Source organism: Brassica napus, chromosome C8 (genome assembly GCF_020379485.1).
Source record: "Brassica napus cultivar Da-Ae chromosome C8, Da-Ae, whole genome shotgun sequence".
In the NCBI taxonomy this organism is placed as follows: Eukaryota; Viridiplantae; Streptophyta; class Magnoliopsida; order Brassicales; family Brassicaceae; genus Brassica; species Brassica napus.
In genome coordinates, this window is record NC_063451.1 from 34,776,583 (window position 1) to 34,804,361 (window position 27,779).

The window sequence follows — 27,779 nt, forward strand, 5'->3', positions numbered from 1 at the left end:
ACAACACGACCTTGCGACCTTAAAACTAACTAGACATTAAGTCATTGATGAGCTTCTTCTTGAGGGCTTCTTCATAGTCAGCTAGAGGTTCTTTTTTTGCAATAAGAGAGTCAAGTAAACTCATCTTCGACAACCTCTCCTTCATTGCCAAGTCTTACTGTTTAATGTCCCACATTCTCTGAAACTCATTCAGCGCATTCTCCTCTGCCATAGTCTTCTTACCACGGGCCTTTGCAGCCTTCACACCTGCGGGACGCTTGGTTTTAGTAGCTTGAGAGCTTGATGAATCTGCACCGTCATCACACTTCCTCTTCTTAGAGCCTCCATCGTTTTTAGCAGTGGAAAGGTCACACCACTTCTAGTCGTTCTGCAACTCATTCCAAGCATGCTCAAGAGTGAATTTCTTCTTGTGGTTGTTGTAGAATATTTCATGAGCTCTTTTGAGGACATCATTCTCATTGCATCCGCTAGTTTTCTCTCTAGTTGCGGCTTCATAACACCTACAGAACTTGCAAACCAAGTCGTTCATCTTGTGCCACCGTTGCTTACAATGACTAGCTTCCCTCTGTTTGCAGCCAGCAAGCTTTGGACTTGCCCCAAAGTAAGTTGCAATTCTCTTCCAGAAGGAGCCTGATTTTTGCTCGTTGCCAACCACTGGATCTTTGCTCTGATCAACACAATATCATCCGTGGGCGTCCACTTCCTTCGTTCCCGACGCTCACCAACATCATCAGTGTCTAGAGAAGAAACTTGAGATGAAGATAGTGTACTACTATCTTCATAGTTACCAAAGGAAATACTTTGTTTGGCTATTAAATGGATTAGAATCCATGTCCAAAGCACGCTCAAGCAAAAAATAAATAAAAGAACAATGGTGAAGAAGTGAGAGGGGAAGAACATGGTTTGAAGAAAGAGGAGAAGGAAACATTTTAATAGACATGATGAGTAGTAGTGTAGTACCAATGCATAGATCACAACCAACCAAACTGAGTGCATTTACTTCTAACACATTCATCATTACACCATTGATTTCTACCTAACCATAACCTAACACTAACCACACCATTAATTAGCCTCGATTCTATTCAGACCAGAAGCTAAACCTATCCATTTAGACAAGATCAGTTGCGGCTCACTAACACAGAACAAAGAGAGAACAAATCAAGAGACAACGTTTACATCTGGATTAAACCCTGATCAAATACAGAAAAAAAAATTAATCAAGAGAAACAAAACTGAAAGAAACAGCACAAACAAATCAAAAAATTAAAGCTTGAAGAACATGAATCAGAAGCTTTACCTTTCGATTGGAGGAGAGCCATCGAGTAGAGTAGAAGTCCGTCACCGTCGAGGAGAGCCACAGAGAGACAAAATCGAACAGACAAACAAATTAAAAGACATGCAAAACTGATCAGAACAAGAACACGCATCATCTAAGACATGCATAAACAACACACTTTACCTTTCGATTTGAAGACAGCCACACAGATAGAGGTCCGTCGCCGTCAAGGAAAGCCACCGAAAGAGAGGTCGCCGACAAGAACCACCAAGGGAGACGTCGCGGAGAAGAGCAGAGCCACCGACGAGAGGAATCGATAGAGCGAAGTCGAAAGCGTTTCGTCGGCGAGAGGAATCGAGAGAGATAGAAGCCGACGAGAGAGGTCGCCGACAAAAGCCACCGAAAAAGACGTCGTGGAGAAGATCAGAGCCACCCAGAAGAAGAATCGAGAGAGAAAAGCTTTCGTCGAGGAGATGATTCGAGAGAGAGAAGTCGAGAAGTCGAGAAGGTCGAAAGACCAAACCTCTCCTCCACCCACTCATGTTTCGACAGGTGTCCCATAAGATATGTTCCTTGCGGAACCAGATTAAGATACGCGCCTTCCGTGTTTTGTATTTTTCATTTTCTTTTAAGTCACAATAAAGCTAAGATACATGCGGTGGAGACAGCGATAATAGTGCTCTAAGTACACGACTTAGTTTTTATTTATAACGTGTGTATATTAAAGCTGGGATAATTTACTTCACATTAACGGAACATGTTCTTCTTCCTTTTTTGTCAACACAGAACATGTTCTTGAGTAAATGAAATGTACATTCATGTTCTATGATTGTTATTATGATTCCTATCTATACATATAAGCCCTGTCAGTATAATAACGAAGGTAAACTCCAAAGATTGAAAAGAGCCGAAGCAAGTAACAGAAACCAACACAAGAAAGCCAATGTAGCCGAGACTTGGTATTGGCTACAGAGGTTATCGCCGCAGATGGGTGCACCCAAAGACGAAAGCAGCTGGGTTGCACTGGCTACACCACATGCCCCACCCAGTGAAAGAAACGACATTACCTGAGTTACAAAGAATAACGATATTACAATACGCAGCTATACATTAGGAAGATTAATAAAGCACTCTTTTTTTTTTTTGCTTACGGTATCACCGGCGAGAACCATGGATAGAAGTCTTGGTTCATGAGGAAGTTGTTTGAGTAAAACAGAGTATGTATCGGCCAGTGCAAGTGAGATGCTCCATGGAGTTACGAAAGCCATCACAGTCGTCAAATAGCTTCAAGAAAATATCAAAAATCAAATATTTTATGAATGAATATGCAAAGAGAGTTTGTTTAATACAACAGTCTTTCACAATCTCACCAAAACAAGTGCAACCACTAACCAAACATCAGAGATCATGGAACCAAACCCTATCTATCCTCTTATGTTTAATTTGATAAATACAACGAACAGAGACCAAACCCTATCCTCAAATGTTTGATCAAAACCACGAACAGAGACCAAACCCTATCCTCAAATTCTTAATCAAAATCACAAACAGAGACCAAACCCTGTTCTCTCAATTGTGTGATCAAAACCACGAACAGAGACCAAACCGTATCCTCAATAGTGTGATCAAAATTCAGAATTTCCAACAGTTATGTGTCGATAATACAAAACAGAGAGAAACCCTTGTCAAAATTTCACATCTTTGGTTTCTCAGAATCATCTTTCCATCGATTCAAGAAATTTTCAGAACCCAGAAAGTCGCAGGACAATAGTACAGAACCTCTTACCATGATCGAACAAGAACTTGAGGGAAACGTGTAGGGTATTACCAGAAGGTAGTGAAGTCATAGAAGTCGTAATCCAAACACATGAAGATGAGAGAAGCGGATGAGAAGATGATTTGGCCGAAACGGAGAGCAAAACTGGCGCTGGTGCCAAACGATCCCGGCACATGCTCCATCCCCCTGCTCTCTCTCTCCACATAGCAAAAAGAAGAAGCATCAATTCAACTCATTTTCCTGGAAAATTCGTAGCCAGAAAGAAAAAAAAAAAAAAAAACCTTTATTCATCCATACCTGTGGCGACGCCAACTGTACTCTGTTTTCCCTTTATTCTCTTTTTGCTTTGATGTTTTACAAAAATTAATTACTTCATAAACTACTAACGTTTTTTAATTTATAATGGGCAATATAAATATGTGTTATTTAGTTTTTTTTTTCTCAATGTTTTTTTTTTTAACTCCGTTTCATTAACTTTTCAAGAAAGTAACGATTACAATTCTGTTATAAACCGAATCCATGGAGTAATGCCTTTTTTGTTTGTTCATGACTGTATTTTCCACTCTATTTTGAAGTTTTTATTTTGCAATGGGATTGGAAATTCTCTAATTTTACAAAAATACTTCCAAAAAAGAATACAGAAACTCCAAAAAGTGCCCTAAAAAATGTTTAACCAATAACCAAGAGGAGTTGAAGCTGATGAAGAGTTTATCATGATGCTTCGAGAGAGTGGGTCCAAGCGTAGTCAGAGAGTTTGTTTTATGTCATGAATGATCATCTGACCCGGTCTGCACAATCTTGTGTAAAGTCTTGAGTTTCTCTCCTTCCAAACCACATAGATGACAATTTGAAAGATTAGTCTTATAATGAGTAGTTTCTTATCATCTGTAGTCGGGTCTTTCATCCATCTCAAGCAATCCTCAAACAAGTTTGGAGGCGAGAGATGCAGGCGTGAACAGAAGAAAGACCATACCTCAGAGCTATAACTGCAGTCGAAGAACAAATGCTGCCTCGATTCCTCACTCCCCGAGCATAAGAGACAATCCAGAGGTACATTAGTTCCCCATCTACGTAACCTGTCTCGAGTTGACATTCGATTTCTTACCACAATCCAAGAAATAAAAGCATGCTTTGGTATCTCCCTTTGAACCAAACTTGATCATGCCAATAGACCGGCAGGTTTGGTTGATGTAGTGTGAGCCACGTTTTTGCTGTGGAGAATGTTGTTGAAGGAGGAGCCTCACCCGTCTTCCACAAATACGTATCATCATCAGATGATTGTATAATCGGTGTGGGCAAGGGAAGACATTGCCCAAGCAAGGTGATTATAGCATTCCTGCTACGGTAAGCACTAAGCCACCACTCACCATTCACCAAAGCCTCTGCAACTTTCGCCTCCCTAGACAGACCCGAGACCATCAGACCTCTCTCGCCAGTGAGATGAATCAAAGGTCCAAGGTCTGTCCAATTATCAAACCAAAATATTGTTGTGATTCCGGAGCCCACTTCGCATACTACGAATGGTCTAGAAACCCTTATTAGTTTGCACAGTCTCTTCCAAATCCAGTCATCTCCTCTACGAGGAGTGAGTTCTCAAAAAAAATTTGTGCAGATCTTGTTCTGTCTCATCCACGAAACTCAGAGAGAACCACCAGCTGCAAAAAGTAACCAGATCAACTTCAAAGCCAAAAATTGATTCCAATCTTCCAACCTCTTCAGCCCTAGACCACCTTCATTCTTAGGTGTACAAACCGAGATCCAACTTATCTTAGCCCCCTTAGCAGATTGCGGAGCTCCTTGCCACAAAAAAGCATTGCACATTCTTTCTAGAATCCTTATACATTCGTTTGGGAGAATGAAAATGGACGTCCAGAAAGAAATGGTTGAGTAAATTACCGCTTGTATTAGCTGAAACTGGCCTGCAAAAGACAGATGCTTCACTGTCCAGGAGTTAAAACGAGCTTCAATCTTTTCGAGTAATGGCCTAAAATCCGACTTTCTCATTTGTTTTGGAGGAGAGGGGCACACCTAGATATCTGACCGGAAGCGCTCCTTGCTTTATTCCCAAATTCTCAGCCATTTCCAGACAACGAGAGTGACTCCCACCATCAATCATAAGTTCTATTTTGTCTCTGTTTATACTGAGCCCTGAAATTTGTTTGAATTCTTCCAAAATTTCCAGGATTCCTGCCAAAGACTCCTCTGATCCATCAAAAAAACCAATACATCATCCGCAAAGCTCAAGTGGGTGATAAGTGGAGCTTCACAAGATGGGTGAGGTCTGAATCTGTTATTTAACACTCCTTGATCCAACATCTTCGACGGGACGTCCATAGCAAGAACAAACAACAAGGAGGATATGGGGTCTCCTTGTCGGAGTCCTTTAGTAGCAATGGAGCTCTCTGTTTACTACCACACTATATGAGGTTGTCACAACGCACTCTTTGATCCATCCAACCAGCTTCTCCGGGAGATCAATGGCCCTGAGTAAATTAAGAATAAAATCCCAACTAAGGTTATCGTAAGCCTTTGCAAGATCAATCTTCAAACAGCCACGAGAGATACGTCCCTCGACATGAAAATCTGTTACCAACTCCGAAGCTAGAAGGACATTCTCGCTGAGCAATCTTCTTTCCATGAACCCCACTTGATTCCTTTGAACTACTTCATCGATAAAGAGCTTGATTTTTTTCTTTAGGATTCTTGCTATCACTTTGTAGATAGTAGAGCATAAGGAGAATGGTCTGAAGAGGCTTAGCTTATCAGCACCCACAATCTTAGGAATTGGAGCAATGGTTGTAGCATTAAATTTCTACAACATTTTTCCTCCTACAGAGAACTCTTTAACAGCTGCGAGTACATCAGCTCCAACCACTGATTACGCTTCCCAAAAAAATTCAGCAGGAAACCCATCTGGTCCTGGAGGCTTGCTTTTTGGTATGGACAACAATGTTGATCTGATCTCATCTTCGATTGGGACTGCACACAACTTCTCAAAAAGAGAGCTTGGCAGCTGTACCTCATCAAAATCTTCAGTTCACTCATTGTGGGAGGAGAAATATCCACCGAGACTGAACTTAATAAGTGTTGGAAGTAAGATACCACCATGTCCTTCATTTGCGCCTTGTTTGTAACTTTGATGTCATTCCCATCGATAAAATATCTTATTGCATTCCTAGCTTGATGAGCTAAAACTGCCTTGAAGAAAAACTTTGTATTGGAATCCCAATCTCTGAGCCATCTTATTCTTGACTTAGCTTTGAAGAAAATCTGAAGGGCAGAATCCAACAATCTCTATTTTTTGCGTACTACAAACTCGCGCCAGAATAGGGAATCTGAAGGCGTAACTAGTAGTTAACTTTGGATCTCTTGAAGCTCCTCCATGACAAGTTTTGTTTTCTGTTGAATATTTCCAAAACCAATTTTGTTAAGCCTCCTACATGCCTGCTTAACAGCTTTTAACCTTTATTCCAACGAGAATAATTCCGAGCCGACCGCAATTTCTTCCTGCCAAACGGTTGTAACTTACTCCACAAATTGTGGGTGGGTTGAAAGAAAAGATAAATATTTGAAGCTGACCTTTCTGATCTCTGTCACCGTTAGCAAGTCAACTATACACAAGGCGTGATCAGACTCTCCAAGGGCCTCAAATTGAGCAACAACATCTGGAAACACTTCCCTCCAAGTTTCATTTCCTAAGGCTCTATCAAGCTTTCGAATAATTGGATCTTATTTTCTATTATTTGACCAAGTTAAGAAGATACCCTGAGTTTCAAGATCTTCTAAATCACATTGAACCAAGCTGACTTGAAATTCATCAATTCCTCTCTCAGGCAAGTCATACGGAAGAATCGAGAAGTATTCAGAAGCTGGCAAAATTTGATTGAAGTCGCCAAGGATAAGAAAGTGATTGTTTCTCACCAGGTGATGATGAGAAATTTCTTTTAACTCATCCCATAGGCGCCTCCGCTGAACTTCAGTGTTAAAAGCATACACAAACCCCACTGTCAAAGAAGTTTGTGTATCCAGATCAAAGATACCGCATACTACCATCTGCGCTGACTTCTGAAAAACCACCACCGATAAAGTAGGGTCCCATACAATCCAGATTCTACCTCCTGCTACCTCTAAATAATTTGTATCAAAACACAATCCTTGTAAACATCCAGCAGCAACTTGTGCCGCATTCTCTTCACTTACATGGGTTTCCAAAAACGCTCCTACTGAGGAACCCATATTATTTAACCAACTCCAAATAGTTCTCTGACGATTAGGATGATTTTAACCTCTAACATTCCAAGCAAAAATCTTCATATATACATGTTTTGAAGTCTGAAATGCGAAATCATTTTTAGGAGGCATCTTTAGCTGAGAGGCCTTCCAGAGTGCTCTCTGTCTCAAAGCTCGGCGGACCGCCTTAGGGTGCTTAAACCACAGTCGGTCATCATCACCAGGATCAAAATCATGTTGATCTTGTATCTCTTCAACCTCAGCTTCTTCATCCAAGAGCTTATCAGACTCATCAACTTCTTTCCCTTTAGAAGTGATCTCAACTATTCCATGAACACGAGTTACAACTTAAGTCTCAGTGAGCAGAGGAGAGACAATAGTATCCACCACATCAGCTGAAGAATCTTTGTGTTGAGAAGGTATAATGTTACCCTCGGCTTCGGCTGAATCAGGGGGCAAAGCAACCTCCAAGCTTTTTGCACGAGAGCTTGATCTTCCTCTTCTTTTTGACTTCTTCTTTTTGATTTCTTATTTTTGCTTGGCTTCTCCTGAGTCTCAAGCTGAGCTGATTGATTTACCTCACTTATTTCTTCAGTTTCCACCTTATCTGAGTTTAGACTTATCTTTGTAGAAGTAGATACCATACGGACCTGATTAGAGGTCTCTTGAACATAAGCCTTCTTCCTTTTGATCAAAGGTTTAAGGCAACGATTCAGTGGATGCCCATACTTTCCGCAGTTTAAACACTTAGGCGGAAGACTTGGATAATCTACTTTGATTCTAACAGAATTTCCTTGAATATCCCTCACCTCAACAAGCTTCGGAGGATCATTATCCAAGGTTATTTCGATCTTGACCTTAGTATCACCAAAATGATAAGGATCTAGTCTAGCCTTCTCAGTGTGGAGGGGCTCACCAATCGCACTAGCCACCACACTAATCCCGTCAAGAGAATACATCTGCGGAGGTACGCTCTTTAAAACAGCCCAGGTAGGGGCCGTTCTGAGTTATTGTTCTTGGAAATTCCTTTCTGCTGACCACTGATAAACCGAGAAGGCACGATGATCCACTTGCCAATACCCCACCTGTAGCACCCACTCCCTAGTTTGCACTGAGGGAATGTAGATGAGGCAACTAGTATTAGTCAAAGTGCGAACAGTGATGTTACCAAATTTTCCCCACACTGGGTTCAAATCAGCGATGATTTTTGTCGGGCGAGGTCTACGGCTGTGGAAATGAGCCACTAAATGGTCTTTCCACATCTCCGACGCTTGGAGTAAGCCGGCCGGAGGAGCTTGCACCACCGGAGTTCCATCTTCGAGGTAAGTCGGAGCTGAAATATTTCTGAGGTTTCTGAGAGACGCTTTGAATCTTTCGGCGTACGTTGGAGCAGAGGAAGTTGGAACCACTGTCGGAGTTGAAAGAATCTGGAGCTTGACTTAAATTTGAGAGTCGATAGCTCGGACTTCCTTTTCCGAAAAAGGCTGAAGAGTGTGAATCGAAAGAGACAGAGGAACGTGAATCGACTCATTAGACGCGGGGGTAGCCATTTGTTAGTAAGAAGGAAGGAGGGAGAAGGTTCTCGTCCTTAGGGGAGAGGCCCGGTGACGGCATCGACGAAGGATAATCCTAATCGCACGTAATGTCGCAGAAAAAGCAACTTGTTTTTTCCATTATTTTATATATTTTTGACCTTTTTTCTCAATGTTATTTAGTTTTTATTGTTGAAAAATATGTATGTCTTTCCATTAAATGTAAATATTTATCAAGCAATAGATGGAAACAAATTGTCTGATTTTGAATAACTGTTGATGCTTATTATATGCTAAGTACTACTTGTGTTGTACATTGAATATTTTTTGTAGGACTGCTCTCAATCAGCCACCAAACGTATAACTTTCTTTTTAAAATACTTTCTTATCTATAAATATATTAACCAGAATTGACACTTTTTATGGCTTTATGCGCTAGTTCCTATCCATCAACAAACGTAGTCCAACCATAAAATCATATTAAAAACTTAGTCAACTTCGAATTAATTAAAGAAAATACAAAATATATTAATCATGGTCATCTATAATACTGAAACATACCATCACACCCAACTCGAATGCACCTAAACTTATTTTTGTATAATTAAAGGAAAATAATTGACAAGATATTTTCAAAATTTTAACAACTTCCAATTTTCATGACATCATAACGTGTAACCAATACGTAACTCATTCTTCGTTGTCTCGCTCAAAGCCTCAAACCCATGTTCCATTTCTTACGGTTCATTAAACCCGCGTGCGAGTTTTTTTTTTTTTTTTTTGCTTAAATTTGGTTACTCGCGTGTGAGTTTTGTAAGTAGAGATTTTTTTCTTTTTTTTTGGTAAAAATTTGAAACTAGAGATTGATTTACTGAAACATAATATATCAAAATTTATATATTTATCGAGCACTTTCATTAATATAAAGGTGAAGTTTCGATACAGTTAAGTTACAAAAAAAAAAAAAAAAAAAGTTTCGATACAGGTTAAGTGTTTAACTAGAGTTTTAAAATCAAAAAGTGACTCAATCTGACCATACCAAACCCCTTGGATCTCCACGTCTTTTGGTAACTTAGCACCCAAGTTAGTATTGGGCGGTTAAAGACTCTCGAACACTTCGATCACTTCCCCTGTCTCCGGTTTGCTCTTTGTGATCTTCAAGTGACCTCTCTTCCACAGAAGCGGCCGTGTTCTTGACGTTCTCCTTCGACAGAACTTCCTCGTCACCTCTGCCTCCGCCAAGCAAAGCAACTGTATTACCGTACCCAGTGGATCCACCACGACCCTAAGGGTACGAAGGAACAAAGAACTTGCCACTGTCGTTGTTGGGTTTGCCTGAAGCCTCGAGCTGTTTCACTGTGAAGAGAAACGGCACGCGTTCCCCTCACAGAAGCTGTAATGTGACTGCTGCTTAACCGATCTCATCTTCTTCCTTGAGGATCACGCTTCCATCAGAACCAACCTGTTAAATGAACATTTCAATTTGACCAGTCTGTTTATTGCGGGAGAAGCAGCAACACCAAAAATTGAAACTTTTTGAGTGACTGAAGACGAACCTCGAATGGTCCTTCGATCTCGTCATCGAGTGTGTAAGTGAGGCAGGTCATGAGCTTGGTGTTTTTAAAATCCGGTGGGATGTTCATACTGACGCTACCTGCCCTGACGCGGTGAAGAAAGTAGGCTCAGAGCAAAATTTCTTGCCGGTATACTTACCAGATTTAAACGAAAATGTATGAAGAGACACTGTCAATAGTCAGACACTGGTTCGCGGTACTAGTAGTCTGTAGTCCCCTTGACCTCCATGTAGGTATTGCTCTTTATCTCGTCGTACGTTAGCCTCTTTGGTGGCCCCTCCGCACTTGCTACCTTTATTTCCCGAAATATATATTTAAAAACCTAGGTTTAATCTTCATAAAGAATAAACAACTAAACCTACAGGTATTGTAAGTTTGCATGTTGCAACTGATAAATGGATTTATCTATATGTCTATGAATTCAATCCTCAGAAGTAAGATAAGATGAAACACCTCATCCAACAAAAACAAAGGCCTTTTGGTAAAGTGGGTGTGTTTAGTGACAATCTGACAAGTCTCGGATGTCTGAGTGATGATCAGAGGAGATAGTTTATTTTGTTTAAGATCAGTTGGACGAAGTTCGAATTTTTCACAGGACTATTCAAGGATTAAATATTGTTTGGTCGCGAGATAATAAGGCCTGAGGTGGATATATGCATACTTTTTCAATCTAAAACTAGCGAAAATCAATGTTTTCTCCGGAAGCTATTGGAACCTGCTTCCTATTCAAAGCTTTGTTAGTCAAGGTGTTCTGTTTGACTAAATGTCCAACTTTTTTCTATGATCACTTCCTCAATAATCCGAACATTTATATGCTTATCATTAAATTAGTATCCCTACTACTACCAATTTAATATTTAGACACCATATCAGTTTTTTTCTTCCAGTTTACAATTATCTGATCAAGCTTCGAAACTAAACATCCATTATCGCGTAATATTAGAGCAAAAAAAGAACTTGAAACGAAAAAATCTGCACTTAGGTAACATTCAATACATGGTGTACATAATTCAACCAATGTAACGTTTTGAATAATACTCGACAATTTTTATAACTAAACAATTGTAATTATCGATTGGATAAATAAACAGAAAATTTAAGAAGCAAAAAGAAAGGGCACTCAGAATGAGTAGGAGGTATTGATTCATCATGAATCAGATGACAATAAACAATCCTCATCATGCCCTTTCTTTTATTCTTCCCTTTAAAAGATGACGCACAAAAAATTTCAAAAACATTCAGCAGGAACTAATTAAGAAAACAACTGACAAAGGATTCCTCTCAGACAAATGCCTCATTTGTCCCCATGATTTAAAGAATGGATTAATCGGACTCGTCATCTATGTTTGTTCATCACTGAGAAATATCTTTCCTTCGTTTGCAAATCAAACACAAGAAAATAAACCAAATCAAGACTAAATAGATATGAAATCGAAATCAAAAGACGATGATATATTGGGATTATACAAAAAAAAAAAACAATTGAAAAGGATTTCTCTCAGACAAATGCCTCGTTTGTCCCCATGATTTATAGAATGAATTGATCGGACTCGTCATCTATGATTTGTTCATCACCGAGAAACCCTTTCCCTCGTTCCACACGAGAACAAAACCAATTCGGAACGAAAGAGATATGAAAAAGAAACTAAAACCATTAACAAAAACGATGCTAAACAGACATGTGAACTAAGCAGAGTCTATGAATGAGCTACGATATCGGAGAAGACAATATGTTTATAACCGGCGGAGAGTAAAGTATTTATATTGAAGCCAAACTAGGGTTAAGGTTTTTGGGACCGTCCCTACATAAACAACACGAAGTTTAGTGCCTTTAAATAGGAACAGCGCGTAGTTCTATTGCTTTCGTGAATATTGACTCCGCATGTGCGTCTGCGAAACGGTGGAAGGCATTTGTGTTCTGAACAAAACGACACGAAATCTAAATTACTGAGATCTGAACAGCCTGCAGTTTTTGTTTTTTTGCACAAACAGCGTGCAGTTTATTTATCCTTTTGCTATATCCGAACGACAAACATTCCATACGAAACAGAATCCATACAAGCAATTTTTACACATAGAAGTTCGTCTTATTACAACAGAGACAAACAAACAGTTGGAAAAATAATGTGATTCTTTTTTTTTTATGTAGAACATTGATTGAGCTTCACGCACTAAGTATTTGGGTATGTAACAGAAGCAAGAACAAAGGAACACCAAAGATGTCCGAGGTTCTTGCTATCGATTGAAAGTTTATTGGACACAACTTGGAGATGGGAAGTTGAATGGTGGTGATTATGAGACACGGATGATTAGAGCCCAAACAGGGTAGACAAGAAGAAGGATGATCCCCAAAGTGTTTGAAACTCCACGGGGCTGCGTGAACGAGTTCCTGAATCCACCTGACACTCTGATATGTTCTTGAAGAAGGTAACAACCAATGAAAAGGCTGATGACAGAGCCAATCCAGCCTCCGCGTATATGGTGAACAAGGAAGTGTGGAGAAACTACCAGCAGAAGGATCAGAGAACCAGGCATCTCAAGCCAATCTAGTCCCACAAAAAAAAAAAAAAAAAAAGTGGGAGTCATTTTTAGTATTACCGGGAATGACTTAAATGCAAAAAAAAAAAAAAAAAAAGACATGTACCCCAAACTGGTTGAAACAACAATACAAACATGAAAACGATAAGAGATGATCATGACCTGGGAAATGCTTAGGGAAGAAAAGTCTGAGTACAACTGCAACGAAAGCTATCCATTTCCCAACGTCTCCACTGATACCAGAAAGGGAAAGTTTCACTTTAACCAATGCTATTTATAGACTGGAGTGTAAGAATAAGTTGTGAGATTGTGTTACCTGAGGAAATTAAAAATGACACCAGGAAGGGTGAGGAAGATGTATGGAATCAAGAGTGAAGTAAGCATCTTGGTTCTCCAATTGGTACGATCCAATATCAACAAGTAACTGCATCACAACACCCAAAAACATATAATCATATCCAAATCTACCTCAATAACAGAGCAACAAATCGATGCTATAGATCTCAATCTATAATCTCGAATTCTCTCAATTTCGATTGACCCAAGATCACAATCGAAGAACCCACAAAGAAAAATAGAATCTTTAGTTCGTTCGTCGAGAAACTGAAACTCACATGGCGGAGAAAGAAGCGATCCATTTGACGAAGGAAACACCAAAGGCTAAACCACCAAGTTTCGAAACATCGGTGAGGAGTTTCTTGGCAGCGATCTTGAGCTCCTCCACGTCGGAATTGACTAAAGCAACCTTATCCACGTCTGTCTTCATCGCCAGATAATCCACACGCCCCATCCTTCCTAGACGATACTCGATCTTCCTACGAAGATGATGATAATTTCAGAGAAGGTTTTATATATAAATTTTGATTTCCTCTTAATTAAAAAGAAAATAATAATAATCGTCCAGCTTAGGTTTTAGCTAATCCAGATCGTCTTCTCAGCTTGTAAAATAATTGCTTTTTTGTCTCAATCTTCCCTGGTTTATCGGCGCGAGCCACTTGTGTTAACTGACGTGTCTATTTGTGATTGACTGATGGTAGGGAGACAGGTTAAACCGCCACGTTTTTTTGATGTACCAGTTCCGTTCCCTATTCTTTCGGCTTGCGCGTTTCCGGTTTGATATCTCTAGACCCATTATTTTAGAGGTCATCGGAAACAAACATGAACAAAATAAAGTCTGAAACAAAATAAATTAAAAACCATAAGCTGAATTTTATAAATCTTTAGAAGGAACCAAAATAGACCATTTAGTTTTTGTTTTTCTTTTTTAAAATTGGGTTTTCTTTATTTTGTTAATTGATATAAGAAATTTATTTACTAATCTATTTACGTAAATTCTATAGTTTTGTTTTTCTCCATTGACAATTAATATCATGCGGACCAAATTTCTTGCTTTTCAGCAACACAAAATTTTTGTTTTAAAATATTATTCTGCCTTCACCATTGAAATCAATATTATATATAGGGAAATTTGAACGCATAACAATAGCAAAAATCGAAACTAAGATTCTAACCATAGCATATGTTAAGCTACGATATAGGCTCTGTATTTATGTATAGTGACAACCATGCCCCATACTGCGCGTGAAAAAACCTTGACGCTTTTTCTATTTTCCTTACTCCAGTAATCTGAATAGTTACCACTCATGTTCTAAACCAAACAAAGCGACAAAGAAGAAATATTTGGAGAGCGTTAACCTTTGGCGCAATAGTTAAAAATCCGGTCGATTTTGGGTACAGAAGCCGATGGTAAGTGGCGTAGACGGTCCGATTTCAGAAGGAAACGCAAAGGCATCAACGGAGGCAAGTTCAATTTCGTAGCATTATACCCCTCTAAAATTATTTTCTCAGAAAACCTGGTGAGGTTTTGAAATTGACACTAAAGGGGTGTCAATTTGTACGAAAGGGGTGATCGTCCGCTGAGTAGGAAGGTACTTTCTAAACTGTTTCACCGTTACATACATGGACTTTAATAGACTATTCGATAGAGTAAAGTAGTATAGGCGAATTTTTTGCTGCATATGTATCCCCTTTGATTTGTCCAATTCATGTCTGCAATTGAATACGATGTGTCCTTTTGCTGTGTAAATCAAATATATTATCGTGCATGTTTGTATACCGTGTTGCATGTTTGTATTTTGTATTGTAAATAATGTGACTAAATTGTATAACCTAATCTTCACTAGATTTTCCACACTGATTATACTTATGTTTATGTAGTATAGCATCATGTAAGCTAAAGAAAATTTGGACGCTTGCCAATTGGACTAGTTCTATAGTTTCATTGTCTTGCTTTGTGTCTGACGTGGGTTCGTTGATATAATTGCCCTTATATCCACTTTCTTTCCATTGACATCATGGAAGAGTTCGGTTTGCCAGAACACTTGTTTCAGACAGGGTATGAACCAACATGACAGAAAAGAATAAACAATTACTCCAATTTGCGGTGGATTGAAGGTGTAAAAACAGCACTTTCGGATTCTCAGCAGGAGCTATTGGCGGAATCTCAGTTTAGACAACTAATGTTTATGGGGTTTCATACATTTTCAGTAATGTTTGCACACCAGCTGTTGTCACGTCAGTTGGTGACCAAGAAGTTGTATGAGCTGTGCTGGTTTTAATGATCTGTCCATACTACATTGAATATAGTATGGTCTCCTTCCCGTGTATTCCACCAACATAAATGCCCACATATATGTTGTGGTGCCTCCTACGGCCACCATATTTCTAGGTTCTCTGCACATGTAACTTATGTTTGTTATGCTTTCTTTTTGAACCCAACCTTATGCATTTCTTTGTAATGCAACACCTAAGCTTTTGTTTATTCTCTTGTCTTTAAAACTACCTATTCTCTACAGGTTTCCTATTTGATATGGCTCAATAACTCTCATACCAGACACTCAATACGTGGGAACTTATTCACCTTCGCGCAGGAAAGTGGAACCTAAACAAAATTGCAGTGTATTAATATGTCCATACTACATTGACGATATTATAGTCTATTTTGGCGTTTATTCACAAGCCAGATATGGAGAATTATATGTTTTGGTGGCTACCACCCCGTTATTTATAACTCCACTGCACTTGTTACTGATGTTTCGAATACTTGCAATTTAGAGTTTAGTTTCAAACTGGACGGGAAATTACAATATTTTAAATAATTAAGTTTGGCGTTAGGACATAAAAGTGAGACTATTCTACCCATATGTTTAGTATAACGCAATTAAGCACACGGATATTACATTCCGTCGGCTTCCACACGCGCACGCACTTGCAGGGTGGTTTTCGTCAATTTTTTTGACAAAACCTATCATTTCGATGGACCCGTACTGTAGCATGACTATATTGTACATTTTGTTGCCTCTTATGAATATACTACAAATTCTTCCTTATATATATATAGATAGATGGTGAATAAAAGTCGTCTTTTCCACAAGTAGATTAGTTTATCACTTTATCCAAACCGTTGCGATCACTAAAAGTAAATATTTTTGCTATTTTCTGCATCTTGAGATTTAAATAAAGCGGCTGATTAGTTGCTCTGTGCCTTTGCTGAATTGTTCACACAATGACGTACTCTTATTGAACTACAATTTATAGAAAACCGGAATTTTCAACAAGTTAGTACTCCTATATCTTTGTGTTAAAATGATAAAAAAGAGGTTATGACCAAAAAATAAAGTACTATAAGAAAGATTAATATTCGTTAAATACTATAATATAAAGTTTTCAACCTTTTACATTATCAGAAAACAAAAAATAAAATTCAATAAGTACAAGATGTTCTGATTTATGTATAGTACTACTATTAGCGTCGTTGACATCTTCCATCGACCATCTTTGATTCATGCGAATCACAGACCTGTGTCTTGAATTTGCATCCGAACTTGTTGCTGATGGACCACTTTCGCGGACTAGCATTCGCCACATACAAACGTTCCTTATCAATCTTTGCGATTACTTCCTTCAAGTTCAAATATTCGCTTTCTAAATGGTACAAACGCGTCCTCATCGCATCCATATCCAAGCGAAGCACCTGATTCTCCTTCAACACTTCCTCCCATACCCCAAAGTACACCTTTGCCTCTCCCGCCGTCTCACCACCGTCTTCTTCCGTCACTGCCGTTACTAACGTCCGTAGCTGAAGTTGCTCCAAGAACAGGACTTTTACGACGGCTCGTAGTGGCAGACGCTCGTTTTGCGCTGCGTGTGTGCAACCTTCTATAGTCAGCTTTTGAAAGTCCATCACACTACATATCTTCTCCCTCTCTACCTCCAACATCCTTGGATGTGACTATTACCAACAAAAACAATAAAATAAACATCAGGTGCTGTGGTGTAGTGGTTATCACGTTTGCCTTACACGCAAAAGGTCTCCAGTTCGATCCTGGGCAGCACCATTGTTTTTACAGTTTTAAAATTTTTTATAATGTAAACATCACCTTGAGATATATATCGATGGCTCTGTAGAGTCCGTCATCGTATAGCCTTGCTTCATCTGGTAGCGAAACCGCTAAAATGTAGAATCTTTCCGGTTTGAGATTAGCGTCCGATGCGATTTCACAAAGAGCTCCGTCGATGAGTTTCCCGACCACAGTCAACGACGTAGATGATAATGATACGGCGGCGTTTTCTAGAAAGTGGCGGATGAGTCTCTCCACAAGGTCAATATCGTATAACGTTTCGTTGAGGTACGAGTAACTTGGGATTAGCAGATCGTCAAGCGTCGCTTTCTCCAAATGCGAACCGATCTTCTTCTCAAGAACGGTGCGGCATTTCTCGGAGGTGTTGAGGATGATGGCTGATCGTAAAAGGCCGAAGAGAGACCTAGTCGTTGAGGTTGCGGAGGAGTTATGTATCGGAAGATAAGAGATGATCGTCTCCAGTAACTCTCTCTGTTGGTTCTTCGAAGCTATGGTTGATGAAGATGATGACCTTGACGTGATTAATGGAATGTGTTTCTTGGCGTAGCGAATCAGAGAGGTCTCTACTATGTTGTCACTTAGACCTTTGGCTTTCATTGCTTGGACTACACGTTTGAAGATCGGAAAGCTCAGTTCCAACAGATCTTCGGACAAAACCTCCAATGTCGAACCCTTGTTCTTTTTCTTCGTTGAGTCTCTGTTGTTCATTGGCCAGCCGAACAACAAAGGATCGGCTGATGAAGAAGCTACGGAGACGATGGAGTCTATGCACTGTTTCGTTATACCGATTGATTCGGCTAAAGAAGAGACTGATTCGCACGCTTTTAGGGCTGCAATGGTTTCTTGTGTGTTACTCAAGACAGAGTGTGAAAGAAAGTTCTCCGTCTTCAAAATTAGATTGTCCGGTGAGTACTCTTCCGTCATTTCTAGCTCCTCGGCGGCGCAGCGGAGTAGAACGGCTGTGGAAGCAGAGAGGTTGACCTTGACGCCGTAGCATACCTTTACAACCATCTCGAAAATCTCTGGACCTCCGGGAAAATTCTCAAGCCTTATGTGAGGGGTATAACCGTCTCCATCTTCGTCATGGCGTTTCTTCTTCTTCTCATCACTCTGTTCTTGCTCTGTAATGAGCTGGTGAAGTTTTCTGCTCTTAGACATTAGAAGGAACTGAAAGGGACACAAAATCTCAGCTTAGTTTGTAAGAATTCTTTGAAATTCAGACAAAGAAGTTGTTTAAGCTTTTCAGACCTTATTGAGATTGAGATGATATGTCATATCATCCACTTCTACTTCCATGTCACTAGATAAGCCAGTGCTACAAAACCTGCACTCAAAAACAAAAGAAGATGAGCATTTTTAAGTTCATAATCTGACTATTGTAATCTTTGTCTTCTTCTCACCATGCTTGTCCCTTTGAGCTCTGCTTCTCTGCCCCCATTGGAGAAGTTGTTCCTTGCTTTGATGCAAATCTCTCCTTGGAACTGGAAAATTTTTATAAATCAATGGACAGATAATATTCGGGTCTGGGAAAAGTGGATCAATTTGCGTCTTTCTTAATAAATATTTATGTCTTTTACTTTTTTATATTATAAAGAATTTAATTGTTTAATATTTGGGTGCAGAACAGCCAGAATCTCAAGAAATTGGGCACTGAAAAGAGGCAAAGTATTATTCATTTGTTAATCATAATACTAATCACTCCCCTCTCATTGTTGCATCATAATACTAATCACTCCCCTCTCATTGTTGCTTTCAGTTGCTTCTTTTTCAACTCCTGTTTGTGAATGCAAATGATTCTAACAAAATATTAGTTAGAATATAATAAAATAAAAAAATCTTCAAAACATCATGATGTGAATGTGGAAGCAAAGATATAGCTGGTCAATATTTATTGTTTTTGTTTGTATATATAATGATGATGATTTCAACTCCTCAATCATGCTTTTGAAAGTTTGTTGGTACACAAAACATTACTACTCTGTATCATATCAATTCATGCTTTCAAGACAATTCATTTATTCTTACTTCGTACCCACCCTGTTCTGAGTTCTCTCTTTGTATGACTTGTAAGTGAAAACTCATATACTATAGTTATGGATTAAACACTAGCAATGTTGTTTATGCTCATACGCTAGATAAATAATTAGTTTTGTTCAACTAACTTTGTTGATTAAACTAACAAGACATTGTCAGAGAAACAATCAGTCAACTGAATGTTTTACCACAACCACCAAAGTAGCCTCCATATAACAGTACAATACAAAATCTACATGACCAGGACATGATATGTGTGATTAATGCAGACAGGACATGTACTGACTGATTACGTAAGAGTCTGTCTTCTCCTTCATTGGCTGTCTTAAACAACTTAACCAATCAGTTTGTTGGGACAATATCAAGATTGGTCCATTTTTCACACCACGCTTATACTGCCTTTGGGAGGGTTTTAATTTTCTACCAGCTTACTGTGGTTTATATTCATAACTTAGGTACAGATTACAAGTAAACTTATTGGTAGTAGACTAGTAGTCATGGAAACTTAACTCTAAGAAGGGATGTTTCATATCTTATAAAACTATAGAAAATCGAGCACAAGTACAATACATTGGTTTATTGACAGCTTCTTTGCTGCTCTTTCTGGTAGCTTCAAGTTGCGGTTACCATGGAGAAAAGGTTTGTAACATTATCAAAGCAGTATACAACATTCAAGCATCGCAAAATGTATAAAGTGACATTACCAATACAAAAAGAGACAAAGAGCGGTCTCTAAGTCATACAATACAATCCCGAATTTGTACAAGAGAGTAAAAGTAAAATGATGTGATCATATCTCGTTGGAGCAGAGACACTCATCCACAAGCTGACGGAGATTAGGATTCTCCAATGCAGCTACCACTCTTTCTTTATCATTCAGCTGTTTATTCACTGCAACAACAACAACAACAATATGTCCCCAATGCATTAAAAGTTCAGAGGAAAAGACATCAACTTTCACCAAAAACAAATGATAAAAGCTAAAATATAGTCTTAACTAAGGACACAAGAGCATCGTTTATGACATAAACATAACATCCATACTCGAATGCAAGCTCTACCGTTGTTAAGGTTCTAAAAAAGAGCACACATGACTTAAAGTGGCTTAAACCATCTCCTAAATCTAATAACTTCCTTACCTGAATCTTCATCGGCGTGAGAACCGGGAGACACTCTGATATCAACCTGAACATGAGTTACAGGAAACAATCACACATATATAACAAGTGACCACAGGAAACAATCTATCTTTTTTACTTAAAAGCATAGTTGACCTTATAATGGAGTGGCAAGCATTCTTTAAGCTTAGCTCTCAAACACAGACCAATTATAGTTGCCATACTACAATGCTGGATCGTCGGTGTAAACGTTATTCTGAATTGATCACATCACCAAAATCAACAAACTCACAAATCATTACAGATCATGTACACAGAAAAAAAAAAGTCCCACACTTTTAATCCAAAAAGAAAAAGTTTGGAACTTTCTTTCTCATTATCACTCTGACTACACCGTGAGATCATTAAACAGAGGATAGTAAGACTCACATGATGCGATTGAGCTTGTCATCGAGAGTGATGGAATCTTCAGACAGAACACTTAGTTGTTCCAAGGAGTAAGGGTGTTCCGGATCTCTTATGTCTCTTACATACTTTGTCTATTTTCGTCAAAGAATCCAAAAAAAGAGTAAAATCCAAAAAAAAGAAAACAATAATAAAACTGATCTAACCAAAAACTTTAAATAGAAGAAAGGATATCATAGATGTCAAGAGTATCAAGGCCATCATCATCTCTGTGTTGATCTTGTGTACGAGCTAGCCGTTCCTTCTTAGCTTGCACTACTGGATTCGCGTTTATCAGTCCCAGCGTCATTTTTTTCTTTTTCTTTTTGCTTACCCTTTCTTTCTTTCCTAAACCTTCGTTTACGGAAGAAGACAAAGACCTAATTGATTTGATTAATTGGTGATCTGGATGTATTCAATATTTATTTAAGAAATCCCCATATATTGTACAGGGCAAAAACATTTTTAAAACTTACCTTAAAAATTTATTGACAAGAAATGTGACGTGGTGACGTAGCTTCACGAGAAAATTTTTATTTAGTAAAATACTTAGGTGTCACGTAAAGAACGTTTCACACCAAAACTGTGAATTTAATGCGTTCATACTAAAATTCTTTTAAAAGAACTTCATACCATCTATACTTTTCTCGACGAACACTTTTAGTGTTCACATGATAAACTTCCAGCTTCAAGTTCGATTAGTTGATTTATCAATCCTCTCAATATATTCCTAGCATCAATAAAAATTCCTTATTCCTCTATACGTTTCTGTTAAAAACGATAACTCGTCTATCTATTGTCATTAAGTCGACAGATCCGTAGAGACGACAAAACGATGACACTTTAGTACGATGCCAAGTGTTAATGAAAGAACATTTTTCTCCATACATGTTTTCATGCATTTAGCAGAGCACTCACGTTTTTGTGAACCGCCTCTCATTGCTGAAAGAGGACGTTGGAAATCTATTTTTAGACAAATGTGTCATACTCGGTTTTGTTACTACTCGATGAGGTGATCTCTGTATCGAGGAGACTGAATCACTGTAAATCGTCTCGGCTTAGTGAATTGGTCTTCTCGAGCAAGCAGTATAAGCATGCGAGTGTCACCACCTTCGCCGCCATGAGAGCTTTGCATTAGACGACCTTGAAGATGAGAAGAAACTTCCTGGAATGAACCACCAGCAAGTCTCACGTGATGGTCGCATCTGGAACAACTTTTACAATTTAGAGGGTCAAATCACCTTCAATTTATTTTATTATGCAACTATGTTTTCTGAATTTAAAGGAGTTATATTTTTTTTATTTCACACAGTTATTGTTTCGCTTGTAATATGTTATTGGTCCACCTTTTTTTTTGATTTTATGTGTTAAACCCCTAAGTCCATAACTACTACAACGTGATAGGCGAAATATAAAAAAATTATTTTCCAATGCTTCTTCTCAAACTTGCAATATATTAAATTTTAATATTAGTGAACCCATTATAAAAAGTTTTTGGTTTCTTCCGTAATAACAATCATACACTTAGTTCTATATAACTATCGCTTAAAATATATCTTATATTATACATGATCATAATATATAATTTCAACATTTAATATATACATTTTATTCCGCACAAAACACGGATTACTATCTAGTTTTGTAGTGATTAGACATTAAGGTTGTAATGGTTTAAATATTAAAATACTTAAATTTTTTATTTTAATGAACTTCTTCGATTTTATCTAAAACAATAGAATTTTTATTATTATATTTTTTAACCAAAACATTTCACGATAGTATTTTAAAAAACAATCAAATTTCTAAAATTTATCATTTAAAATTTTGTGATAATAATATTTAAAATCATAGTTATTTGTTTAACAGCAGCAAATTTATCATCTTGAAATAAAATTTCTCTAAATTTCATATTGGATATGCTATGCACCTACATATTTAAATTCACAACCATCAGAAGTTCCACTCCCATTGTTTAATAACGCACATAATAATCTTTTAAACTTCCAATAGTTTTATGCAGCCGTTGTTTTATGCAGCCGTTGTTTTATGCAGTCATTGTAGTTTTGACCAATGACACATGTACTCTTCGAAATTGTTATCACCATTAAACTTTAAACGTTTTTTAAATATTTGTATTTTTTAGTTCAACATCAACTTATATTAGCCAAAGTTCGATTACGATCTTGACCAATTTAGAGGCTTATATCACAAATCACAATTACACAATTAGGTTCGATTTAGCATCACTTAGGAGCACTGAGAATTACCTACACTACTTTATGATCTACAATGCACTTCTAAACATAGATATCTTGAACCACATGTTGGACTTAATTAAATATACGAAGCACCGCTTCGGACACAAACGGTTAAAAGTCAATGTATGCGTCGATTAAAGACATCTCTTAAGTCAACGTATTTGTTGATTAAAAGAACCGCTTGAATCATTATATAAATCCATCAAATGTCATAGAAGGACACATAATTATTCTGATTCAATCTTCTTCCTCTCTAAAACAAATATCTGAAGGAAAACAGAGTATAGTTTGCTAGGGTCTCCGTACGGTGTGTTGTACGGAGTTCGATAGTTGTATCCTCTATATAGACGTCCACGAACTACATACACCATTGTAGGGGCGAAATTATGTCTTACGAAATTGCTTATCAAACGACATTAAGTTGTGAAATGAAGAAAGATAATCATCTTATTTATAAGGATTTATAAATTGAGTAATATATATAAGGGTTTATAAACTCAAGCATACTGAATACGTGAGATTGATTTGCATCTGTACTTTGGAATAACACCACATACAAAAAACACAATAATCGTGAAAGGATCTGGTCGAATGAAGACTAACAATTACTACGCAGAGCTTTAATCTCCTCTAGATCAGAATGAGAACCATGGACCAGAGCTTTTATCGATGTCTTTGAACCCTTAGCCAAAGAAATGGAACTGGTGAGTCTGTAATGTGTTTTTATTTATTGCAGTTTGACTAAGAACATCCCATTGTGTTACTATATTTTTGTAAGCAAATAGAATAACTTTATAATCGAATTGAGTTTTACTGCAATCATATTTGGTATTAAATTTGGAAGTATAATTAATAAGCATAGAGTAAGTGAAATTACTTTGTTTTTAGAATAATTTTATTTCATTCTATTATAATATAAATTCTGATGAAACTTTTTTTTTTTCTATTTTGGTGCGGAAAATAGAATGTGATTGGATATGCTCAAAAGTCAGCATATAACTCATTGTTATAATCTATTTCACAAAAAAATCATCACCTCTTTTTTTTTGTCTGGTTAATTATGCTATTACAAATTATGATAAACATTATATAGACGGATATTATAGCCGACAATTCTACCTGCCTCACGAGGATTCACGTCTGACATCACCATGAGTAGCCCTATGATATCCATTCCTGACGGTACTACTTGCTCATTGCTGAAGATCTCTTGTAAGCATTTTCTCTAATTTTCTGCAAAATTCGTCTTCTCCGAAAATTGAAACCCAGACCTCTTCCTGTAAAAATTGCGTTATCTGGGATTCGAACCCTAGACCTAGATGTAGAAGCCTTTAAACCTTCACCAATAGGCTACGAAGAATCATCACCTTTATACAAACTTAACCTAGTACGTATAGATCATCTGTAGGCATGAATTTTCAAGGAGTTCGGAATATTGTAGGAAGATATGAGAAAGTAAAATATAAATGTAGCTTTCTTGCAAGTTTTTACTCAACCCCTTTGTCTTTTCTACAAGAAATTAATCAACTGTGACATATATGCCAGTTGCCATTTGCCAACCGTGTGAAAGTATAAGAAACAAAGAAAATGTATGAGCATGAAACTAATCAAGATGAGGTGATTTTTGCATTCTTCTGTGTGTTTGAAATCTTTGACCGACAACATGATCGCTAGTTCTATGCGTTCGTCTATGTGTGTTAGATTTCTAAAATCTTAACAAGATCACGATGTGTCAGTAAGCTACAAGAAGTGACCCATAAATTACTCCGACCACATACTTAACCTCTTCATTTATCAACATTTGTCAAATACATTTTTCTAGATGACCGGGGAAAAATGATAAACTACAACTCCGATTCTAGAACCTTCCTGAGGATCATCACAGTGTACTACATCAACATCAAAAACCTTCCTAGATTTCTTGAAGAAAATCGATTCTTTCTTCCATCTCTTGAGATGAGCCATAAGAAACACTCTCTTTCCTTCTTTACCTAAAAGCATCAAACGCAGCGTTTTGAGTAGAGGATCATAAAGATGCTCGTGGTACACCACGTCGGACGCGAGAACTAAGTCAACGTCTCGACACAAGCCCTCCACGTCACCAGCTTCTCCCCACCTGAGAGGCGCCACGTGGACTTCCCCACCGAATCTAGCCACGACTTGAGCGTTCGCGTCGGCGTTGAATTTGAGATTCTCGGTAACGTTTGGGAGATCCGTCAACGTAACGTTAGCACCTAGCGTCGCAGCCGCCGCGATTCCGGCGATCCCTGTTCCCGATCCGAGCTCGACGATGTTGAGCCGTGGAGAATCTGAGCTGGTGCACGTGAAACTCGAGAGTGTGCGAGTGAGGGGGCTGTTGGTTGGATCACGACGGTAGCTATCGAGAAGCGCGACGAGAGCCGTGGCAGGAAGCCAGAGCTTGAAGGAGATGCCTTGAGAAGGTAACTGACGAATCACAAGCGTTGATTCGATCGAATGAATGCGATACATCTGAAGATCCGATGCATTGTCAACTTCATTTTCGTCGTCTATCTCGTCTTCATCGCGGAGATTGCCACTAGCCATTGCTACGACCTATCCTCGCTACGGCGCCGCAGTTATCAATCACCTTTCGTTTGAATTAGGGAGGCCCTCTAAGTAAGAGAGAAGGTTTAGACTAGGATCGAATGACATCATCAAATGGTTATTAGTTAAGCCGATAATCACAATCAGAAGACGCTCTGTGTGAGGCAGAAGGTTTAAAGATTCGTTGAATTTTATGAGATCGGAGGAGTTGGAGAGTTTTTGAGGAAGAAAGAGATTTGCGAAAATGATAAAGGCAGTGATGATGATGAACACACAAGGCTTGCCAAGTTCTACGATTTCTTGGTACTATATGCTCCTTTCGATACTATGGTTTTTGATTTTCAAAATTGAATCGATTACTCAGCTTTTTGATTTTGGTTTCAGACTGGAGAGAAGCAATAAGAGCTAATCCGCGGCGTATTTGCAGGTTTGAAAATAATCTGAATCAGTTTGATTCTAATTAATTGTTTATGTAATCACTATGTTGGGCAGTAGTATTGTGCAGTAGACCTGAGAATGTAAGCAATTTTCTGGAGATGGATTCATTGTTTGGCCCGGTAATAATGGAGATCTCCTTCATGATGAATGCTATTTCAATCGTTTTTGCTTTGTTTGAGGCAACTTATTCTTGTTTACAATCGATTGAAGGATTCTCGGCTTGTATACAAACACTATGCTACTCTCTACTTTGTGCTTGTTTTTGATGGATCAGAGAATGAGCTTTGCTGTGCTTGATCTCATTCATGGTGCGCTTTTTCTTTATCTGTTTGTAAATCACTGTTGTTCTAATCAAGAATGTGAAATATCGTATTGTGTGGTTTTTAATATAACAACACTATATTACATGCGTGAAGAAAAACTGAAATTGCAATCAGCTGTGAGGAAGTAAAATATAGAAAGTAGAAACTGAGACAATAGAAATCAGAGTCAGGTGATTCGTAGATTCATAGCATAGCAGTGTCTTAGCTTGTTACCATGAGATGGATATGAATGTCGTGCTGGCTCAGCTGGTTTGTATAGGATGTTGTTAACAGAGATGTGGGTGTTTCTCTACTTTGGATTTTGATATTGCATTGGGTTTTTAACTTTAATTAAATCACTGTGTATATTGGCTTTTAAGTCCTATAGAAATGACTCTACTCTTGTCACCAGCTGATGTGAAATATATGAATGGTTGCCTATTCTACTGCTCATTTGGTTTTTTTCCTCTTTTAAAGCTTGTGGAAAACATGTATCTTTCATAGTATGATGACTTCAGTCTTATTCTTGCATTTCTAGTTCTTGTTGAAATGCTCGACAAATGCTTCAGCAATGTCTGTGAACTGTTCAACTACAGCAAGGTACTGGTGCCGCATAATAGTTTTCGGATAACCACATGATACAAAAACGTGTTAGTAGTAGTGACTTGTGTCATCGTCTTTCTTGCTTTTACAACGTTGCAGATGCATACAGTGTTAGACGAGATTGTGTTTGGAGGTCAAGTTCTTGAAACTAGTTCCACGGAAGTCATTAAGGCTGTTGAAAATATATCAAAGTACTACTACTACTACTTCCCTCTCTTTGTCTCTCTACTGAAGTTTTCATTTGTAGTGTGGAGAATAAACAGATTCACCTTCGGGGACTGTGCAGGTTAGAAGCTGCCTCCAACGCTATTTCACTTGTTCCCAAGTCTGTTTCCGGGTGGCGAGGCCGGTAGCTTCAAAACTAACTTGCCTGAACCGTGACAAAGACCAAGTTAATTAGATTCCAAAACATGTAACAAAGATTCTTTCATGTCTTAAAATTACTTTCATCACACTTTGTAATTCAAGTGTTTTGCTTGCACGAAATTGTTGTGTTTCTCATCTTGTCCTGTCCTTTGATCGTGTAATGTTTGCTTAATGGACTCATACATGGGTCTAAATCTGATAATAGTAATCTATATTATTAAAAGAGAAATATCAATTAAAAAATACCCTTAAATTTTTTAACTTATTTACACTTTCATGCCACTGATAATTAAATTA

At 38.1% G+C, this 27,779-nt stretch overlaps 5 protein-coding genes, 4 non-coding genes and 2 pseudogenes across 9 annotated transcripts; 2 read left to right on the forward strand and 9 right to left on the reverse strand.

Moving 5' to 3' along the window:
• Window positions 1-1,996: 1,996 nt before the first annotated feature.
• Window positions 1,997-3,504, reverse strand: LOC106399360 (CASP-like protein ARALYDRAFT_485429). The gene is made up of 4 exons (XM_013839842.3): window positions 3,354-3,504; window positions 3,108-3,253; window positions 2,431-2,563; window positions 1,997-2,346 (listed from the first exon to the last, which is right to left on the reverse strand). Exons 2-4 carry the CDS (start codon window positions 3,236-3,238, stop codon window positions 2,146-2,148), a joined length of 465 nt encoding a protein of 154 aa, XP_013695296.1. The 5' UTR covers window positions 3,239-3,253; window positions 3,354-3,504; the 3' UTR covers window positions 1,997-2,145.
• A 5,069-nt stretch (window positions 3,505-8,573) lies between these two features.
• LOC106398289 lies at window positions 8,574-11,319 on the reverse strand (annotated as a pseudogene).
• A 193-nt stretch (window positions 11,320-11,512) lies between these two features.
• Window positions 11,513-11,579, reverse strand: LOC125592187. Its single transcript, XR_007328034.1, has one exon. It is a non-coding gene; the product is annotated as a small nucleolar RNA Z105 (small nucleolar RNA).
• Window positions 11,580-11,668: 89 nt separating this feature from the next.
• On the reverse strand, window positions 11,669-11,754 carry LOC125592235. Its single transcript, XR_007328074.1, has one exon. It is a non-coding gene; the product is annotated as a small nucleolar RNA SNOR75 (small nucleolar RNA).
• Window positions 11,755-11,885: 131 nt separating this feature from the next.
• LOC125592236 lies at window positions 11,886-11,972 on the reverse strand. Its single transcript, XR_007328075.1, has one exon. It is a non-coding gene; the product is annotated as a small nucleolar RNA SNOR75 (small nucleolar RNA).
• A 460-nt stretch (window positions 11,973-12,432) lies between these two features.
• LOC106402259 (cold-regulated 413 plasma membrane protein 2) lies at window positions 12,433-13,946 on the reverse strand. The gene is made up of 4 exons (XM_013842955.3): window positions 13,545-13,946; window positions 13,247-13,354; window positions 13,093-13,163; window positions 12,433-12,938 (listed from the first exon to the last, which is right to left on the reverse strand). The coding sequence occupies exons 1-4, from the start codon at window positions 13,718-13,720 to the stop codon at window positions 12,685-12,687; spliced, it is 609 nt and encodes a 202-aa protein (XP_013698409.1). The 5' UTR covers window positions 13,721-13,946; the 3' UTR covers window positions 12,433-12,684.
• A 2,660-nt stretch (window positions 13,947-16,606) lies between these two features.
• Window positions 16,607-19,110, reverse strand: LOC106399974 (BTB/POZ domain-containing protein At3g50840). The gene is made up of 4 exons (XM_013840404.3): window positions 18,752-19,110; window positions 18,600-18,675; window positions 17,370-18,518; window positions 16,607-17,221 (listed from the first exon to the last, which is right to left on the reverse strand). The coding sequence occupies exons 1-4, from the start codon at window positions 18,787-18,789 to the stop codon at window positions 16,736-16,738; spliced, it is 1,749 nt and encodes a 582-aa protein (XP_013695858.1). The 5' UTR covers window positions 18,790-19,110; the 3' UTR covers window positions 16,607-16,735.
• On the forward strand, window positions 17,255-17,327 carry TRNAV-UAC. Its single transcript has one exon. It is a non-coding gene; the product is annotated as a tRNA-Val (tRNA).
• Window positions 19,111-20,014: 904 nt separating the features above from the next.
• LOC106399541 (protein AE7-like 1) lies at window positions 20,015-21,342 on the reverse strand. Its single transcript, XM_013840014.3, has 5 exons — window positions 21,143-21,342; window positions 20,933-21,038; window positions 20,660-20,759; window positions 20,525-20,570; window positions 20,015-20,276 (listed from the first exon to the last, which is right to left on the reverse strand). The coding sequence occupies exons 1-5, from the start codon at window positions 21,255-21,257 to the stop codon at window positions 20,176-20,178; spliced, it is 468 nt and encodes a 155-aa protein (XP_013695468.1). The 5' UTR covers window positions 21,258-21,342; the 3' UTR covers window positions 20,015-20,175.
• Window positions 21,343-24,936: 3,594 nt separating this feature from the next.
• LOC106399243 (protein N-lysine methyltransferase METTL21A) lies at window positions 24,937-25,773 on the reverse strand. The gene has a single exon (XM_013839722.3). The coding sequence runs from the start codon at window positions 25,771-25,773 to the stop codon at window positions 25,027-25,029; it is 747 nt and encodes a 248-aa protein (XP_013695176.1). The 3' UTR covers window positions 24,937-25,026.
• Window positions 25,774-25,776: 3 nt separating this feature from the next.
• On the forward strand, window positions 25,777-27,617 carry LOC106399244 (annotated as a pseudogene).
• The last annotated feature ends 162 nt before the right edge of the window (window positions 27,618-27,779 follow it).